The following is a 21,456-nucleotide window of genomic DNA, read 5'->3' as shown; positions in this document are numbered from 1 at the left end:
GTATCAGTTCACTGCGCTACTTTTGGATACAATTGTTTCCTGGGTCTGTTGTCTGTGCCCTTTCTAGGATGAAGAGGTATTTGTTCATATCTTCTCACCAAAAGTCACACAACGCCTCTGCAAGGGAAGAAGTCAGTTTTATTCTTATCTTCACAGCTGATCACCAATGTCTGGTCCAGTGCCAGACAATAGCTATTCAATGAGGAATCACAAGTCAATAAATGGATACATGAATTAATACATTCCCATTCCAATCTCCAACCTCTCTCTCACTCTTTTTGTACGTCTCTCTCTGTCTCTCTCTGTGTCTGTGTCTCTGTCTCTCTCTGTGTGAACACCATTTTTATGATGAGGAAACTGGGTGATATTTCAATATAAGTGGCTAGAACACAATTTTTCTCCTCTAGTTTTCTTCCTATTCTCTATCAGAACTATTACTATAGCTTCCATCACTATGATAAAGTATGACATCTCTAAATGAAAACTGCAAACAAGTTGTTCCTAAATAGATCCTTTTTTGCAGTGCATAGCAACACTACAATGCTCTGAATGAGCTGCCTTTGACGCTCTGCCTGTGTTCAGAGTGTGCTCCAGGCAGAACAAGCAGACCGTAGTGTTTGCCTTAAGCAAATTGGCTCAGACCTCCTACTTTGTTTAGGAGGTGAAGGAAATACGAACAAGACCTTGTAACTATTTCTTAAAACTAAAGTATCACTCAAGATCTTAACACAGCAAAGAACAGATGTTCGGATGATGAATAGTTCTGACTTCTGGTAGGAATAATATACTGTTCATGTTTTCAATCATGTTCCCTTAGGCTCTGAGTGGGGACTGTAATCTGTTATCCCCTGCCGTGCTTTTGTAAAGGTCTAACACAACATTGGTAAGACTGGCATCATATTTATGGTTTTCCTTTTATAATCTATGGCCTGTATATACTAACATACACCCTAGTTATTTGCTAGCTTGGCCAAATAAGGGTTCTGAATGTCTTTCCTAAAATAGGAACCTCAGGCATTGACATAATCGATGGAGATCCACTCAGGTAATGAGCTCCTTGTTATAATGTGAGTAATTTGCATTTGATAACCAGTAATCTGCAATATAATCTCATGCAGAAGAGATCGCAAGGACAACAGCAAAGAAAGACATGGAGGATACTTTGAAAATATTGAGTGGTGTAAGAAAGGCAACATCATGCTACAGGTAAGTGTATAGATTCTAAGTCACGTCTACCTTCCAATTGCGATTCTACTGGTTAAAAGCCATATGACTCTGAACAATTTACTTACCTGTACTCTTGTTTCACTGGTGACTAAAGACAATATCTACCTCATTGAGATGTATTTTATCACTATATTTAAATCTAAAATAAACAGTAACAGTATATCAAATCTCAAGGAGAACAGAATTTATTATTTGCTAACAATGTTTTGGTGTGACACTTAAGTATCTCTTTTTATCAAATGACTTGATCACAAGTTTTTCCAAACACATATGATGTGCTTAATGTCACCATTATTTAGGGAAATACAAATCAAAGTACACCCTAAATCACACCATCCAATTGAGGGTAGCTGCTATGGAGAGAAGAAGAGAAACAAGTATGGACCGGGTTACTGAGAAATTGAAACCTGCGTACATTGTTGTTCTGGTTGTAAAATGCCAGTGTCACTTAGGAAGATAATATAGTAGTTGCCCAACAGCTTAAACAGAATTACTTCATGTTCTGGCACTTCTGATCGTCTACAGCCGTACCCTTCTTGCATGTACCTGCTCTCATCTGATTACATATAAAACAGAATTAAAAATCAACGTGTCAGATATTTGTACACCCATGTTCATGGCAGAATTACTCACAAGAGTTACACAGTGGAAGCAATCCAAATGTTCATCAGCAGATGATTAGATCAACAAAATCAGGCGTACATGCTTGCATACTGTAATTTAGCAAATATTTTCTGAGCACCCTCCATATTCTAGAAACAGTCCTGGTCGTTATTAAGACTTTCTTGTGTTTCTGGGCTGTACTTGAAAGCCATGCGAGGGAGCAGTAGCACAGTTCTAACTGGATATGTGACATGGGACAAGCCTCACATTTCCCGAATCACCTTCTCCTCATTTGTATAATGAAGCACGTGTGCTGAAGACTAATTTTCCTTCTTACGGTCAAAAGACTTGAAACTTAGATACAAACAGGATGGAAAGACGACACAAGAACCAGTAGGGGGCAGAAGATGAATGGGATAACTACTGTGCTGACTTGAAAGTTTAGAAAACTGTATCATCTTAATTTGTATTATGGAAACCTAAGTAAACAGCAAATACTCAGGGTAACTTGATGCGGGGACACATGCATTAGACTCGTTATCCATAGTGCTTGGCTCTTGTGATGAAAGTGTTTGTTGCAGAGGCAATGTGTTCACGAGGAATAACTGTGAGAAAATTAGAATAATTCACCAACAATGGAACGTTACCTCTACGTGTGCATAGCTATTGTAGGGCTCTGATTCCAGAACAGCAAGAGAACTGTCAATGTTGTCAACCCTGAAGTCATCCTTCGCTCATAGGTCAGGGACCAGGACAAATTTAGAATGCTCTCATTTAATGGTGGACTGTGCCCTATACCCCTCTTCTGCTTGTTCTTAGATTTTCTTCTGCTTATTTAACATATGAAGCTTTATATCAGACATGTAATGCCATAATTATGACAGTTAAACAATGAAAAATGTCTATCATGTCAGCCACCATTCTTTTGCAATAACAGTACCTTAAAATGTACTCCAGTGAAAAGTGAAAAATCAGTGTGCCCATGTGGATGAGGGAAATCTCACAGCATGGGCATTTAAGGGCTGCTAAGAGGGGCAATCGGTATTCTACAAGGATGAACCCCTGATAGATACTCAAGCCCAGTAGCCAAATATGCAGTAATAGTAAGGAAGGTCATGAATTTGAAAAGGAGTGGAGGATGGATATGGCAAGAGTTGAAGGGCCAAAAGGGGAAATGAATAGTGTAAATGCTGTAATCATATATGAAATTCTCAAAAACAATGTACCTATTATATTTGATCTACTCCAAGAGCACACACAACCATAATCCTATTCAGCTTGCATATCTGATGACTTACATATTCCAATACCCCTCTTCTCCTGCCTCCGATATCTATCTAGCTATTTTCTATATATTCAAGTTGTTTGGGCTTTTACATCTCACATGTAAAGATCACACAGGGTTTTTCTCTGCTGGCCTTAAATTTCATCCACATTGTTACAAATAGAGCTTAAATAACTTGAAAGACATGTCCCTCTGGCTGTTTAATATATGTACTCGTGTGTGTGTGTGTGTGTGTGTGTGTGTGTGTGTGTGTGTCTGTCTGTCTGTATGTATGTATGTATGTATGTATGTATGTAGTATGTATGTGCATAATTTCTTCATTCAGTGATGTCATATAGATGTTTCTATTTCTAGGCTTTTGAGAATAGAACTTCAATAAATGGTATTACTGTCTCTGCAAGGGGTTTATTTCATATCCTTTGGAAACACTGTGAGAAGAGAGTCTTCTAGATAGATATTCTGCTAATGAATAATAGCCTCTCTGGCTATGAAATATGCGCTGTTCTTTCCTACTTTCATTCTATTGGAAGGTGGTAGTTTTAAAATATATAAAAAAGAAGAATCTTTGACAATCTTTCTATTAAAGTCTAGAGTCTAATTCCACTCTTCTTGAATCAGGGCCAGTATTAGAGACATGTTCCTGTCAATGAGTGCATCCAAAGTGTGGCTTTAAAGGCTGATGTAGAAATGGAAGTGCAGCATTTGACTGACTCACAAGATGCCCCAGACATCCTGACACTGCATTTGAACATGACTCAAGACACTTGAAGAAGCCACATATGGATGTTCTGATCTAGAGCTCTAGATAATCCCTTCCCATCAGTCTAGATAGAAGTAAACTTTCAGATACTAACACCATTCCTTCAAGCCCAACTGAAGCTCTGTGGAACACAGGCCAGATATTCCTGGCAAGCCCCTGCCAGACCACAGACATGTGAGAGATAAATGTGATGATAGATATTTTAAGCCATAAGGTTTTGGTGTTTTGTTTTCACTCTTTTAAATTTTTGTAAATAGGTAACTTAAAGATAGGATAATGGTCTTCAGGAATACAGCACAGGAACTTAGAGCTAAATGACAATTAAATTAAATTAAATGGCAACTAAATTAATGCTCCTGTAGATTCCTTTAGCACAGATCCACTAACCCCATTCTAACACAGATCAAAGGATTTTCAAGCTCTACTATCCCCCAGTTTCTAAACCCATGTACCATGGACACCAGTGCTTAAGACCATGTCTTGGAAGCAGATGAAGGCTTCTTATCTACTGGTGCTGCTACCACTGACAGAAAGGACATCCAGTGGCAGATATTTATAAACATTCTTCCAGGCAGCAATTCTGCAGATGTGAGCCTTTTATGTCCTGGAAACTCTAGTTCACAAACACAAAATAGTGATTCTGGCTTTAGGAAAACTATATAATGATCCTAACCCAGTTATATGCCTTGAGGAAGAGTGTTTTTTTTTTTCCAGGAAAACAACAGAAAATGACTGGATTGCAGCCAGCCTTCAGGGTGATGTGAGCGTAGACCTTCTTCAAGTTTAGAATATAAAGGGGACTGTTGTGGCAAATCAGCATCTCTATACATATTTGTTAAATAAATAAAAAATTGTAATATAGCATTGTTCTATGAGCCAGAGTTTAGATATAAACTAGACATCCCAATGATGTCTAGTGTAGTTAGATTTTTTCCTTCACTTAGCATCCAATCTTTGTCACCTACCAGCTGAAAGGGACAGCAATTGTAGGTGAATTTGACACTAGCCCTTTTGACCATGATTTCGATCATCTTCTACTTGTTCTCTTGGTGAAATAAGAGCCTAATTACCCCCTAAATGAAACCAGGTGGCAGAACACAGGCTAAACCTGCCACTGGACATGAGACTGGCAACAGTTTATATCATATCCACATGTAGCTTATTGGGAGCCCTGAATGCCAGGTGGGCAACACTGTGGTGGCTCTCGGAGTAGAGTACACTAATATGGGCTCGAGCTTTTAGAATTTAGAGGATGAGGTGATATCCGGACCCTATGAGTGGATAGAACTGCCTATTTTAACTTCACTGGCATATGGAGAGAAAACCTCCTAGGCTGAAGACCAGGGTGGGTGCAACTGTTTGTCATAGAAGCAGAGGAAGCTACCCAGAGGGGAGCTTTTCCTTTGAATGGTGAGTGCATCTGGCAAGAACATGGGAACTAATAGCTAGAATCTTGGGACTCTGAGAGGATCAAAAAATGTCAAGACTATACTTGAACTCTTGGTTCCTTACAATACATCCCTTCACTTCTTCAAACACTCACCTGTAAAATCCGAGTGGGCATGGATGGAAAAATTTACTGTCCTATACAGTAAGGGATTTATGATCATTACATTGTTCAACATTAGGAATACAAAAGAGTAAAAAGCACCATTACTATTTAATGTAAAAGCAAAATGCAAAAACATGTTTGTCTGTCACTTCCAAAACTAAATGTCCACTTTAATGAAAATCCCAAGTTTAATTTCACATGCCTCTGGTTGTTTTAAAGTAAAAATAATTTTCACTTAAGGAAGAGTTTAGGTGGCTTTATAATAGTGGACTTAGCAGTCTAACAACCCACATACATGAAAAGCATTATGGGTTAAGTGACCTTAGCTTTACCAAGGGAGAAAATTAAAAGAGAAATCATGCCTCTTTGAAAGGTCTTACTGGGATTCTTAAAAGCCAGAATAAATGGGAAAAATATACAAACTATCTGTACTTAAAATGCGTATTCTTAGCCATTAGCATTTTTCAACAGCCTATACTTGTTTATAGTTCAATGATCTCTTGTTTTTATTCCAGAAACTGACAAAATCTTATTTCAGCATTTGCCTTCAGTGTGTATTGGACCTCCTTGGAACCCAATTGAGGAATTTTCTCTGTACCAAATAGCAGAGGAGACAATCAACAAGCAACTTGGGAACTCCACCCATGATGGGAATGTAACTCCAGGAAGAGCCTTTGTGGAGGCAATCAAGTTAGAATGACGTCATTTATGCCTTCCCCTAATATGATCGGTTGGCCTTAGGAAAGGCAAATTGAGACAGATAGACCTGCAGTGAGGGAGATCTGTGGGAACAAACAGGAAAGATCCTATGTGAAGATGAAGAGAGATCTATTTATAAACCAAGTAAGGCTGAGGTCTGCAGTCTCCACCAGAACCTGAGAGACAGGTAAGTGCAGATTCTCCCCTATAGCCCTCAAAGGGTAGCAATCCTGTAAACCTTGATTTTGGTAATCTTAAGGACTTTAGAGCAGACTAGGAAATTAATACAGACTGAATACATTTACTTCAAATTATCAGTTTATTCTTACTTCCTTTTCTCAATTCCCAGGAAATGAAAATTTGCACAAAGTGCCACTGTTTACCAACTTTTTCTATACAAATGACAACAAAGTTGGCTATTGGTATCATAGTTTGCATAGTTCATGTACTGGCACACTTTAAAACAGATCTTCATACGCCGCGCTTTTCCATTTTTTTAAAACATATCTTTCTGAGGACTTGGGGACAGTTTTGTGTAACAGAGATAGGACATTTGAGGTGGACTTTAACACATCCATAGAAATATTAATATGCATTTATGCATACACATGGCATAATGCCTTAGCCAATTAAATATGTAAACCAACTCGCTCATCGATCAAATAATAAATTTTACTTCTTAGGCCAAATAAATAAGTCTGACCCGATTTTTAGAATAAATATTAGCAAATTTGTATAGTGCACTTTGTACGCAAATAATTGGTAAAGACATTGAATGAGACATTGAATGTAACAATCTTTAGACACTTCCCACAGTATGAAAACTTGGCATATGGTCATTCTCTTACACTTGTCTCATTAATATACTCACAGTAATAGTTGCTAACGAGTATCACTTAGTATTTTCTGGTGACAGACAATACCGTTTCCTGCTGCTAATAGAGAATGAACTCAGACTCATTTACAAAAGCAAAATCATAAGGCTGTAACGACTAAGTAATAGATATAAAATCCTGTGGTGGCGCCTAAATCAACGAGTCCAGAAAAGCAGAGGTGCCTCCCTAATCACCCAGAATTTCTGTCCATCCTTCTGCCCAACGCCTAAGAAAAATTCCCTCCAAAATATCAACTGGCCACTGAAGCGCTTGTGCACTCGGTTCCCCTGCTCTACGGTTGCCGGAAGCATTTTTCCTGTTCCCTATTGGTTCGTCACAGGACGAATCAGTCAAGACGACCATCTGTAAGTCCCGCCCCCACCCGCCAAACACGCACATTCCTAGGGAGTTCAACCAAACCAGACTGCGCAAAAACAGCTAACACGCTTGCGCGGGCGTGCGTGCCCCGGAAACAGTTCCTCGGCTTGTGACACGTAGCAACAGGGCTACTGCCGGGTCTGGAACTGAGTTTGGGGGGTTACTAAGGGCCGCAGGAGCTGCAGCCGCTGCGGCCGCTGGAGCGTTTGGTGAGTGTCCGGGTCTCATGTTGCCCTTTCGGCTTCTGGCAGCAGTTGTGCGGATCGGCTACCGGTTCTGTCTGCGTGGGCCGTGGTCTTTCCCTCAAACCCCCAACTCTCTCCCAAGACCCTGCACTGCGAGGCCCCTAGTTTCTATATGTATGTGTAACGGCGCCTACGCACGACCTCGCCTCTACCTCAGGCCTATCTTCTCCCCAAGTTCCAAGGGTCTTCTCTGACCTCAGTTCCCCACCCCCACCTCAAGACCACGGACTGTGGTTACAGAAGAGCTTCCCGTCTGAGGGTATTTGGTTAATCACAGAACCGCAGACGAACCAAGTAGGACCTTGGGAGTAAACCGAGTTTGCCGTCTCTCTTCTGTTGCAGATCGTTTGAAATGTCAGGCTTTGATAACTTAAACAGCGGTTTCTACCAGACAAGTTACAGCATCGATGAGCAATCTCAGCAGTCCTATGACTATGGAGGAAGTGGAGGACCCTACAGCAAGTAACTTTTCAACTTTGACAACTTACTTAGTCTGTAATTCACGAACGAATGTATGCCCGGTTCTGCCTTTAAAAAAATGAATATGTGGACTGATTCCTATTCAGAAATGTGATTTAGTGCCATTTTTCTTGGTCTAGAGAGACAAGACAGTTGATTTGAGTTTGGAAGGGTTATTTCTGTTTATGATTTATTTCCTGAAAAAGAAAAATATTAGAGTGTGCCAAAAAGGGGCGAGTATCTTGTTGAAATAATATTTACAGATGGTCTGGATGGGTGCTTCAGCTACCTGGAATATAAGGCTATTTATTCTCTAAAAATTAAAAATTATTTGATAGGTAAGTCTGGCTTTCAGACATTATCAGCAGTGTAAGCTCCCCATTATGAGTCATCTGGTGACTGATAAGGCTGTTGATAATCGTTATTACTCCTCTCACTGAAGTGTTATGGTTAGTCCTAGAGAAGACCATTTTCAGGTTGAAGAAGAGAATTCAAACACCTTAGGGTCTGAACTGTTAAGAAAAAATAAGATCATATATATTATGTGGTGTCTGGGGTTGAAAGTTTTCAGCTTTCTCGTTTGGACATCACATCTTTGGTCTCTTAGAATGATGGGATAAAGCTTAGTGATTGCTCCCTTGAATGAAGGCCTTCCATGTGCTTACCCCTTCCCGATGGTCTTTACCTTTCTGAGAGTCTTACAGAAACGATGAGCCTATTTTCTAGAAATGCATGGATACACTCATATATACCTACATAGCAGACACATAACCTGGTACTAGATGTCATCTGTGCACCTTTATAAATCTTGAATTCAGATTTTATAAAGACTGTTACGGGATGAGAGCAAGGGAAAGCTGTGAGTCCAGTCAGTCTGTGAAACACAGGCACTACTAGGATGTGCTTCCGTTAGTTGTGTAAATGACTGTGCCAGAGCTTTCTAAGCACAAAGAAAATTCAGGCTAATTTTTATAACCCATTGATTATTTGAATGTACTTAATTTGAGGCATAGATAGATATATCTTCCAATTTAAGCTGTTGATGAAGGAATGAGTATATAAAAACATCCTTTGTGGATTAGATTTTTTTTCTGGTCTCAACTATATACCAATGACAGTTTACTCTGAAGTAGTTGGACAGTATTAAAAATCATGCAGAGAGAGTCCCTTTCACTTAACCAAAATACATAAATGTGTAACCAGATTTCATCTGGAAAATCTCTAAACAAGAGAATTTTCGAAGAGCCTGACACGGTATGTTAGCCTTCTTCTGACCAAATGATCTTTTCTCTTTAGACTCATAAGTTTTTCTATTTAGAATGCAGTTTCCCAGGCTACCCTCTTTCCAGTTTTGTGTCCTGACCATGTTTTTGTAACTTAACTGTGTGACTTGTCCCCTCCTTACCCTTTCCCATGTAGCTGTTGCGCACAAACCCTGGTGCTGAGTATTCACCGACTTCTGTTCTGAACAGTCATGTCAGTAAGCATTGGGGATATTTTACATATCCATAACTTCAGCTAGTATACATGCAGGTTTGTGAATTATGATTGAGGAAGCGAAAGCTATGATTTGGCAGCAACAATATTTGTGATATTCCCAAGCTTTATGAAAAAATTAGATTCCCTTGCTTCCTGCAAGTAGATGTACCACCTCATTATCTTTTCAATATTTCTGCAGCTTGTGTTTGATTGGCTTTGCTGACTTGTTAATCAAAGTCAGTGGTAACTTGAACTGTTAGGGAAAATCTAGGTTCAAGGAGTTTAATATCTGGACTGCTGTAAAGTTTGACTTAACTGACCTCACTGTTCTGAAGTTGCCCTCTGAGGTCAGCCTTTAACATTTTATGGGTTCCTCTTTCTGGTATTTCACCATGTCGTCTGGGGATCCCACATCATTTTCTAGACATGCCCTTAAAATCTGTAGGAATACCAGTCACTTATTTTAAGAAACTGAGAGCGGTTACATTTTTACCATTAGCTTATCTGATAACATTTTATGAAATATTTATATGACCATAAGTCCACAACCTATGTTGAGATTTTGTCTTTGCTGTTGACACAGATTTTAACAGTGTTGACATAGCATGTGCTACTTGCCTGCTATGAAAGCATTGCCGTAAAAATTACGCCTGCCATGACATAGTTTGGTTTGCAACCAACAGTGACTCAAATTTCCAGAACAGGTCCTGAAATAGTAAAGTCCCATAATGCCTTTTTACACTGCATTTGAAAGAGGGGATGACAGTCCCGTCGTTCGTTGAAGTCGTTGTTGCTTACAGTACCTCTAGCTTATAGTCAGTGGCACTCACTTTGAGATGCTCCATGATTCTTAAGGTATTTTCTAGAGAGCTTCTAAAGTAAAAAATACATTCCGTACCTTTCAAGTATATCAACATTTTCTAGTATGTTGTGTTGTAAAAGTAAGGTCTGGTCCCTGAGTCTGAATCAGGGAACTGATGTTGTACTTGTTGTTGCCGTATACTTGGGAAGGCAGAGTAAGGCGATTTCATTTAAGGATTCCCCCACTGACGCAGGAAGAACTGTGACTGTTACTCAGTCCTGACACTTTAATACACATCGTTTTAATATTCTGTGTCACTCAACACGTCCATACTGAAATTACACTATCTCTAGGAAGATACACAGGATAAGTTGCTAGCTGAGCCACTGGCTTTTCATGGAGACCCTATTTATTTAAAACAATGAACTTACTGTGATTAGTTAGAATTCAGCATTTCACAGCTAAGTTTTCAAAAATTAGTGAACTTTTCATTTCAAGAAAAACAAATGCTAGTATTTGTCACCAGTGATCAATCAGTTTCAAGTTTTCAGACAAAAATGAGAATTTTGGAAAACTTGTGCACATCATCAATAACTTCCAAGCAGATAAGCATTTTTTTTTCTCCCGATGAAGTTAACGGACAATTTTAACAAATGTGATTTTTCTAATGTTTAGACTATGGTACATATAAAGCTAACATTTTTAAGTGGCAAGTAATGTTAAAAAATTATATATGAGAAATGCAACCCACTTAAAAATGTAGGACAGAACAATATATTTTAATGTAACTAGGGCATAAAAAGTTCATTGATACTGTTTCAAGTTTATGTTGCAAATTGAATTTTTAAAAAAAAAATGACAGTTTTGTTTTGAGTTTAAATATAGCATTAAAAATATTTGTGGCCAGATGTGGTGGTGCACACCTGTAGCACTAGCACCTGAGATGCAGGTGGATCTCTGAAGTCAAAGCCATCGTGGTCTGCACAGTGAGCTCCATCCAGATCAGCCAGAGCTACCAAGGAATCTTGTCTTACATTGTTTTTCTTTACAAGACTGAAAAGGATATTATACTACTCAGTTTTCCAATCATACCTAGTCTGCAACACTAGATTTTCTTCAACTACTTTAACTAGCACAGTAACAGTAAATCACAACTCACTGCAAAGGTAGATTTAAAAAATCTAGCTATACAATTTAATTTTTCTTAGTAATTTTATTATAAATAGTTTTGTCATAAAGTATAGTATGTTTCAAGTTACTTCAAATGAGTTAATTTTTAAATATGAATTTCCTTGATAAATATTGGTAGTTAAAAACTCAAAATATTTGGATTTCCAGTAGATTTTTTTCTTGGTTCTTTTTTTTTTTTCGGAGCCGGGGACCGAACCCAGGGCCTTGCGCTTCCTAGGTAAGCGCTCTACCACTGAGCTAAATCCCCAGCCCCATTCCAGTAGATTTTTAAGACTACAAAGGGACTCTAAGACTAGAATGTTTTAGAACTGCTAGCTATACTATTCCTTCTGGTTTCACGTGTATTCCTTCTTTCCCTCTCCCTGCTTTTCCCCAAGAATAAACTCTTTACTCAGCTTGTAGAAACCTCTGTATGGAGATACTCTTGTGATGACATGGCCTCTGGTAAAAGCTAACAGATCAACACAGCAGCATATTCTGAGTCAGGAAAGGAGAATTGTTATCCTTGCTCAGCTCGCTGAGTCTGATGAAGGTTGTTCTTGTGTAAGTGGGTATTCACATAGGAAATCGGCATGTCTGTATTCCAGAAAAGCTAGGAACCTACAGATACAGAATATAATTTTGAAGCTGTCTGTGTAAAGAAGGATTTTGAGACAGTGCTTATTAGTTATTAAAAGTTGATGATCACGGAGTTAAATAGTCTGGTTTTGAATCCTGACACCACAGTGGCAAATTATTTTAACTCAAATTTGAGTTTACGTATCCTCACAATGAGGGCAATATTAGACCCATTTTATGGGGTTATAGTTAGTAATAGACAATTCACATTAAACTCTTACAAAGTAGCTCTTTGCACATAATAACATTGAAAGCGGGTATTTAGAACATTTGAAGTAGTTAAGATACACTTCCATATTGCAATAACTCATCTTAGAGTTAGCCAATTGACTTTTAAATGTTGGTATTTTTGTTCTTTGAGACTTTTGTTACATTCATACAATGTGTAGTTATCGTATCCATTCATTACCTCTCTCCAGCTCCTCGTGCCTTCTGGTCGTCTCCCTCCCGACTTCATGTCTTCTTTTTTATGGTTGTTAGTAACATCCCGAGTGTGATTAGTACTGCCTGTGTGCATAGGCTACTGGTTGTTAGTAACATCCCGAGTGTGATTAGTACTGCCTGTGTGCATAGGCTAGTGGCATGGACTGGGGCATGCTGGCCGTGTCCTGGAACAGTGACTCTTCCCTCAGCGGCTGTTGGCTCCAGTAGCGTTCTTGTAAGGGTGGGGCCTGGCCTGTCCCCAAGCCATGCTGTAATTTTGGCTAACTTGATCTCGTGCAGGCTCGTTACAGTAAGCGCCGATTCTGCCAGCTTATGTGTACAGCAGTAGAACACGTCAGAAGGCAGAACTGCACAGCTGGCCTCCATTTTCTGGATCTTACATTCTTCCCGTCCCCCCTCTGGGAAGGGCTTTGAGCCTCACATGGTGGGAGGTTGATGGAGACGGCCCATCCACAGCCTAGTGTTATTGGCACTTTGATTAGTTGTACTTTTAAAATCTCAGAAAGGACTTTAGATAGCTGAACACTTAGCATTGCTTCATTTTTTAATTGGGTAATTAATTTAAGATTAGTTTTATTTTTAAAATATCAGCATGAATGACTCTTACTACATTTTTGCATTTTTCAAACAGAAACCAGAAATAGTCAAAAATAAGTAGGCTATCGTTTTAAAATATCTTTAAAATAATTATTTTAATTTCGTACTGCTCACTATGTAATAAGGTCAGTGCACTGAAGCACTGGAGTATGGTGAGACAGGTATTTATACACAGGACTCTAGTGCAGTCCCGTTCCCTCTCATAGCACACAGTGAAGCGTTCTTCCTGAAGACACAGGATTTGGTGTGAGTCCAGGGAGGTGGTAAGTGTACAGTCCCTTAGAAAACTTTAAAGCACAATTCAACCAAAGATGGTCTAGAAACATTGTATTCAGAAAGCTGTCACAAAGAACAAACTTGATCTTCCCCTTTTCTTGCCCTTCACTCCCCACCCCCCAGTTTAAAATTGATGTTTCTTACCCAGGTCTTCTCATTTGCAATCTACTAAACTATGATATGTGAAAGAACAATGGTTCCATGGGTAGTCAGACTATGGAGAGTGTAGTCAAGTCTGCCATCCCCAAACTTCATTTATTATCTTCAGCATACACTTATTTCATTCTGTCAGTAGGAGGAGAACATGGTCCTGACTTGAGTTTTTATTGTTGGTACCCTGGTGTGATAGTTAATTCGTGTGTATGCCAATGTGTAAACGCTGCCAACAACAGGAGGCTCCTCTAAGAACGTCCCTCTGACTGCAGGCGGGTGGCCTGTCAGCGTGCCATCAGCACCTTTTCTCTATGGATACCCTATAAAGACATTTGGAAGGATTAAATACTCTCTACTTGTGGAGGGAAAAAAGGAATCCAGGAATAGCAATGTGTGACTTGGTTGATATGTGGAGAATGAAACTTAAAATGTCTCTGACTGCAGGCAGTATGCTGGCTGTGAGTACTCTCAGCAAGGCCGATTCGTCCCTCCAGACATGATGCAGCCTCAGCAGACGTACACTGGGCAGATTTACCAGCCCACTCAGGCCTATCCGCCACCTACACCTCAGACATTCTATGGAGACAGCTTTGAGGAGGAGCCCCCTTTGCTAGAAGGTAGGTTGGAATTGTATAGGTTGAAGACCATGTCTGAAAAGCATAAGGCCAGAAATATTTTCAATTTTCAAGTAGTTTGAATTTTCCAATATCTTATAGACTTCGATAATTTAGCATCTTTAATTGGGCAGTCTGAAATGCTACCCACTTCCTTTGTTTTTCCCCTGAGACAGGATCTTGCTATGAAGCCCAGGGTGGCCTCAAACTTGCAGCATTCCTTTTGCCTCAGCCTCATAAATGCTAAGATTGTAGGTGTGAGTCATCATGCTTAGCTTAAATGTTTTGAATATTAAATTGGTGTTAAAAGCTTTGAATTTCTGAGCATTTCACATTTCGTATATTGATAATAGAGGTACTCAGCATATGCTCTGGTCTCCAGCTGGTCGGTGAAAACAAGTCCTAAAGGAGATGTCCTTCTTTCTTAGGAAAGAGTAGTAGGGAGCCTTTAGTCAGTAGCTTATTCAGAAGAGGGTTAATGTTGGGCCAGAAGAGACCATTTCTTCGTGCACATAATATTTAAATATGACAATGTGAACATGTACTTTTATTTGAGATTATTAATTAATTCTGCCTGTGGAAGATGTGAAAGCAGGTGTCACAGTATTTATAGATCTGTGTTGAAATAAAGTTTATTGATTGCATTAAAAAAAAAACAAAACAAGGTGGCTCTCACATCATATTCCAGAAATCTGGACACAGATGTGTGAAGAAATTACATGTAATTTCATGGGGTAGATGGGTCTTCCCAGAGCCCCAGGTAAAGAATCAGTAATTTTGTTAACCGTGTCCAGGTGTTCTTTTACTCGAGTATGGGGAGTTTTCACCTCCATATCCCTTCTAACACGGGTTAGGCATCAGCAGAAGCCCAGCCTACAGAATGATTGTGAGGACCCAGGAAAGCATCACTTGACCGTTGCTGAGCCCTGTTTCCTCCTTTGTGTTTAGCTTTGTGTCCTGTTCAGGCACTGATTCTGGAAATGACCACAGATCCCAAAATTTATAACAAGAGTGTCCATTGCTGAAAACTATTTTGAAATGGAAGGAATTGGTCTCTCATTCTATGGTGTAAAAGGCTTTCAAATGCAAAATTTTAAGTAAATTTACATAAACTGCTAAAGGCATATCACAAATTCTGACTAACCTCCTTATTTTCTTACTGTTTTAGAGTTGGGTATCAATTTTGACCACATTTGGCAAAAAACGCTGACGGTGCTTCACCCGCTGAGGGCATCTGATGGCAGCATCATGAATGAGACCGACTTGGCAGGGCCAGTGGTGTTCTGCCTTGCCTTCGGGGCCACACTGCTACTGGTAAGGTTACTGGCTGTTGGGTAAAGTAAGAGCAAGATTTTAAATACTCCACCAGAAGACGTATGGAGCCTCAGCTCTTTGATAGATTTTAGGGTGTATTGGTTTCTTGAATTTATATTTATTGTTTCTCCAATAGTGAGTATTGGGCAACATGTAAAAGCTAATTTCTTGAGCCAGATATAGGAGACAAAATCACAGCTGTAATGAGAGCCTTAGGAAACTGAAGCAGGAAGAGTGAATTCTGAACTATATATTGAGATGCTGTGTGTGGGTGTGTGGGTGTGTGTGTGTTTGTGTGTGTGTGTGTAATAGTAAAAAATAAGAGAAAATGAACATCAGAATTTCTTAATTTTAGAAAATTGACAATATTTTTCTTGTCTTGTACTTTTAAGAATTAAAGATCATGGTTTTATTTATTTAATCTTGTCCTCATTTTGTTTATGTTGCTGTGGTAAAATACCTAGAGGAGATGGGGTGAGGAACCCTAAAGAAGAAACAGTTATTTTAGTACAGTTCCCAGTCATGGACCACTCACTATCTGGATGCCAAGATGTCAGGAATTTTAAATAGTCATTACATCCACAGTCAAAAGCAGACAGAAATGAGTGCAGTCATGCATGCCTACCACTTAGCTCACATTTTACACAGTCCAGAGCATAAACCCAGGGAACCTCAGCCTCTTTCAAGCATGTAGTCTTCTTCCAGGTCAGTGTATTCAAGAACAGTCCCCCAAAACAAGTCCGCAGGCCAGCTTGATTTAGATAAACCCTACAAACAGGTCTGTAGGCCAGCCTGATCTAGACAGGCCCAGTAAATATGTCCACAGCTAGCCTGATTTAGATAGTCCCTCACAAACATATCCACAGGCTAGCCTGATCTAGACCTTCCCTCACAAATATGTTCATAAGTATCTAATTAGCTCATTGAAACTCCTCCTGGGTGATTCCAGGTTGTGTCAGATTTAAAACTAGTTCAAATGGCTAGCCCTTCGACAGCATTTCCTTGTATAGCTTTCCTGTACGTTTATACTTTTAATGAATTAAAATATTAAAGAATAACAGACTTTTGTCTCTACCTCTCAGTTCTCTTAAATTATATTGAAAGAAAAAGTTGCTATTTGTTTTCTCTTAGTCTGCATTACAAAAGATAAGTAATGTACAGATAGAAAATGCTATCTGTAGCCAGAGGACCTGAGCTTCCACCCATACTCCCACTCGGCCTTGACTTGACACTTTAGTCCTTGAGTTCCCTCTTCAGGATAACAGCCCTGTGCTGCCCAACTAGCCTAGCAGAATTGTTTTGATGTACCACCACACCCAGACGAGAGTCTTAGTCCTGTAATCTCAGCATTTGTGAGAATAAGGTAGGAGGATTACTCTGACTTTAAGACCAGTGTTGGTTAGAATGAGACCTTTGTCTCAAAACAAAAGAAAAAGCAAATCTGGACATGCTCTGAGAATTGTAAAACTAAGAGCACTGTGCAAAGTAAAATTCATTATTTATTGCTCAGTTAATTCACTTCTCAGTAAAGGAACTCTTCAAATGGCCACAGCCTATATCAGGTATTGACAAGTAATCATTAAGCCCAGCAAATGCCTCAAGGATTTTACCACAATCTGTAGAGGCATTCTCCAGACTTAGTCTTATCTTATTGCAAAGGTCTCATCTTTTGCAATTCCTTTTTGGGATTTTTCTGTAGACTTGTTTTGATAAGTGTTTTGTTTGTTTTGTTTTTAAGGACAGGTCTCCCTTGTGTAGCCTTGCATGGTATGGAGTTCACTTATATAGATCAGGTTGACCTTGAACTCAGATCTGCCTGCCTCTGCTTCCAGAGTCCTTGGGTTAAGGCTTTTTTGCAACCATGTCTAGCTAAATCTTATAAGAACAGAACTTCCATTGTGTTTGCTTTTGTTTTTAATCAAAGGACTGTAGAATCCAGTATAGGATTGGAAAAACAGTGAAGAGAAGAAAGTTCTTTCCATTACATTCACCTGGCTTTCTCGCCCTCCTCCCTGGGTTCTGGCTTCCCCCTTTTTGTGGATTTTCCCTGCCATTCAGTTGTATACCAAGCTCAAATGCTACCAAGAAATAAAGTAGATAACTGTTTTGGGGAGTGGTGCATCAAAGTTAGGAAGAGTTTGAAGTCAGGGTCTACACAGGTTCAAGCAAGATAGCAGTGCTGAGGGGAAGTGGACACAGACGCCACTCCTGACAGAAAGTTGTCTGGTCTACAGTTGGTGCCCACATGCAAAGGGGGAATTAGTCTTTCCCAGTGGAGCCTCACTGTGTATTAACCATGCTTCAAGGTATGCCCGCACCCAGGAGAGGCTAACACAAAAGGAATTCAACGGCATTTTGTAGATTTTGAAAACTTTTTGTCTTATGTAGCTTTGCTTGGGGTTTTTGTTGTTTTGTGGGTTTGTGTGTTTGTTTGTTTGTGTGGTTTTGTTTTAAAGAGATCTACAAAAAGGAAATGGAGTCTCATGGATAGGGAGATAGAGAGGATGTTCAAGGATTGGGAGAGAGAGAAGAAGTGTGATCAGAATTTATTTTAACTAAGGGAGAGAAAAAATATGATCAGAATTTGATTAAAACAGAAGAAGGTTGTGAATCAAGTGCTTTGTGTCCTTCCACTGCACCTCGGTAGATTTTGATGCTTATGGATTGAGTAGTTTATGCATGTGTCATTTTGTGTGAAATGAGGCCCAAATGACACTTTCTCATCTTTAACCTATTTTCTTCTCTTTTCCCATAGGCGGGCAAAATCCAGTTTGGCTATGTGTACGGGATCAGTGCAATTGGATGTTTAGGAATGTTTTGTTTGTTAAATTTAATGAGTATGACAGGTGTCTCATTTGGTTGTGTGGCAAGTGTCCTGGGATATTGTCTTCTTCCCATGATCCTGCTGTCCAGCTTTGCAGTGGTATTTTCTTTACAGTAAGTACTAATCTTAAACTCAGATTTGGTTGGCAGTTCTATGTAATAGGATGCACTTCACCTTCAGGTTGATAAGGCCCTGATCCAGCAAACATCTGTGCCTTGTTGTCTTAGTTAGGGGTTTCCATTATTATGAAGGGGCACATGGTCAAGACCACTCTTATAAAGGACAACATTTAATTTGGGGCTGACTTACTGGTTCAGAGGTTTAGTTCACCATCATCATGGCAGGAAGCATGGCTGCATCAGGCAGACATACTGCTGGAGAAGGAACTGAGAGTTCTACATCATGATCCTACTACAGCCAGTAGAGGACTGGTTTCCAGGCCACTAGGAGGAGGGTCTCAAAGCCCACCCCACAGTGACATACTTCCTCCAACAAGGCCACACCCACTGGTATATTGCCAGTCCCTGAGCCAAGCATAGTCTAACACATTCATGTAGATTCAAACTGTGCTATGTGCATTTTGGGTGAAGAACAATGAAAATGAGATTTGAAGTTTTCTATACAATCTCAGTTTTACTTTTAATCAGTTTTACTAGTTTTGGGTTTACTGAAACTATAGCAATAATGAAGTGAATATTTGTGGTTATTAAATAATACATGGAAAATTTCAATTCATTCATATTAAAATTATATGTAACCTCTTTGATAGTCCAGTTATATCATCTTGAAGCATTTGGGCTTGTTGCAGACATGATTAGTAAGTACATAGGTAGTTGTGGGGAATGGAATGCTGGTATGTTTAAGTGGCGAGAGGCCCTGAAAGCTGTTGAGCCTCCTAAGAATGCAAAATGCTGGCCCATTAGCCAAGGTGGCAGCCCAAGTGCCAATAATGCCGAAGCTGGGAAACAGCTTGAAGGAACGAATTAGTTACGCCGCTTACATTCAGTCATTGAGCATTCTTGAAGTCAGTAGGCATTTGATAAAATAGTCTTTATATGTGTCTCTTTGTGGATTAAAAATGTCTTGAAGCCTATCTACTGATGTGTAGATATGCAAAGCTCTGCATTTGTGCCCTCCTCTGCGAAACCATGCATTAAAAGTTTGCTGCCTTAGACTAGTTTATGGTTTCAGTTTGGTTTGGTTCGGTTTGGTTTTTGATATCTAATATTTCTAATTTTCCTTTTTTTCCCCCTTATTGCAGAGGAATGGTAGGAATTCTTCTCACTGCCACAATTATTGGATGGTGTAGTTTTTCTGCTTCCAAAATCTTTATTTCTGCATTAGCTATGGATGGACAACAACTTTTAGTGGCATATCCCTGTGCTTTGTTGTATGGAGTCTTTGCCCTGATTTCCGTCTTTTGAACTGATTTTGTCTGGGACATGGATATCTGTGGGCCGGATTCATAAAAAGGACCTTGGACTCTTAAAATTGGACCAGCAAATTCCTGCAGTACAGCTCATTCCGCTTGCCAGTAGTCTGGAAGCAACAGAAGTAGACAAGTCGTGTTCATCTGTACAGGAAGTTGAGCACAGTGGAGTCACCTGTTGGCTACTCTCTGAGTGTGCTTAGACCGCTAAGAAGTGCGGTCGATGTCTTTCCTGACCCTGCAGCCTTTAACAAACAATTCTTCTTCCTTACAAATTATGATAGGATGTTTTTGATAGATTTTTACCAAGTGGAAAACCAACCACAAAGCTGATAATCTTTCTTAGAAACACCCAGTTAGAGTTAAAGAAGAAACCAATTTTACCACGGAAATATTTTTCAAAGGAATTAGGAAAGAACATACTCGCTGCATCCTCAAGATCAATGCACTGAGTTAAAGCTGAACAAAACAGGATCCCAGTGTAGAGCTTCTGAGTTTGCACCTCAAATATTCCACATTCCTATAAGTTGTCTCATGAAATCTGTGTTGAGAGTCAGATACAAGCAGATCCCGGTCTACCTTACTGTAGAGATGAAATGTGAACAGCTCTTTAGACATGAGTGTCAGCTAAATCTGGACTGGCCACATGAATGCTTAGTTCTGTCTCCACATGTCCCAGGAAAAAGAAATCACCAAGTTTTGAGAAAACAATATTTAAAATTTCACAATTTCAGTATTGCATTATCGATGTATAGTGGATTTGATGCTTATTAAATTTTTCCCAATTAAACTCTGCTGTGGAGTTTACTTTCTCTAAACTTCTGTTCTCTGTCTTTTTATTAGGTTTGATTTTCACTCCTGTTATAAACCCAGTTTTGAAAATAGAAGTAATCAAGTGTACAGACAGGCAGATATGAGTTAGCATTTATTTTGAATGACAGTATTTCTTCCCGACTTTAAATTCACTTGTATCGTTTGTATCGTTATGCCATCTGGTGACAGAATCTGTAGAAAAGTATTACATATCTTGTGTGTGGACTCCTGGCTTTTAAACTTCCTCAGACTTTGAACAATTCTTAGGAGTAGTTAAGAGCAAGGATGGGATGGAAAATAAAGTCTGACCTTTTTATAAGAAGACAGCAGCAGCTGAATGAAAAATGCTAAATTAATAATGATTCTAATTTTTAGAGTAAACTTCCACACAGAAAAGGAGTGTCACACACCGTATTTTCTTTCTTTGTTCTCGGTATCCTGGGTTTCATACTGATGGAAAGTTTCAGAGTATACTTGGACAATTTACAAATTGCTTTTGAAGCATATCTCCAGTCTGGTGTACCTCCCCCCTCCTTTTGGGAGACTGAATGGTTGGTGCTGGCTCTCAAGCAGTCAGCCAAGGCTGGCCCTGAACTCCTAACACTCATTTTCAATTCATTTTATATAGTTCTTACTGAGGCACATTTGTGAGTTCCATCTTTTAGTATACTACTGTTTATAGTGAATAGGGAAGATCTACTTGAGAAGTTATCTCACACTTGGTTACATTTAACCCATTGTTACCCAGTTCCCCAGATCTATCTAATTTTTTTTTAATTTTCTTATTATTTGTTGCTTCCCCTCATAAAATCTTTTACT

The 21,456-nt window shown here is 39.3% G+C and overlaps 1 protein-coding gene and 1 long non-coding RNA gene across 2 annotated transcripts in view; both read left to right on the top strand.

Annotated features, from left to right (window-relative positions):
* The window catches only part of LOC147999754 (uncharacterized), a 31,616-nt gene extending 24,219 nt beyond the window's left edge, over positions 1-7,397 (top strand). The window contains exons 3-4 of the long non-coding RNA XR_015642930.1: positions 1,119-1,206; positions 5,943-7,397. This is a non-coding gene — a long non-coding RNA (uncharacterized LOC147999754). The remainder of the gene's footprint in view (positions 1-1,118; positions 1,207-5,942) is intronic.
* A 98-nt stretch (positions 7,398-7,495) lies between these two features.
* On the top strand, positions 7,496-20,642 carry Yipf5 (Yip1 domain family, member 5). Its single transcript, NM_001014150.3, is given in 6 exon segments — positions 7,496-7,588; positions 7,967-8,086; positions 14,088-14,260; positions 15,426-15,571; positions 18,327-18,508; positions 19,657-20,642. Coding segments are annotated over 5 exon segments (774 nt in total). The 5' UTR covers positions 7,496-7,588; positions 7,967-7,976; the 3' UTR covers positions 19,820-20,642.
* The last annotated feature ends 814 nt before the right edge of the window (positions 20,643-21,456 follow it).

The sequence above is a fragment of the Rattus norvegicus genome, chromosome 18, assembly GCF_021556685.1.
Source record: "Rattus norvegicus strain SHRSP/BbbUtx chromosome 18, alternate assembly SHRSP_T2T, whole genome shotgun sequence".
NCBI classification, from domain to species: domain Eukaryota; kingdom Metazoa; phylum Chordata; class Mammalia; order Rodentia; family Muridae; genus Rattus; species Rattus norvegicus.
Note: the sequence above shows the minus strand (reverse complement) of the source record. Positions and strands in the feature narration are given on the sequence as shown.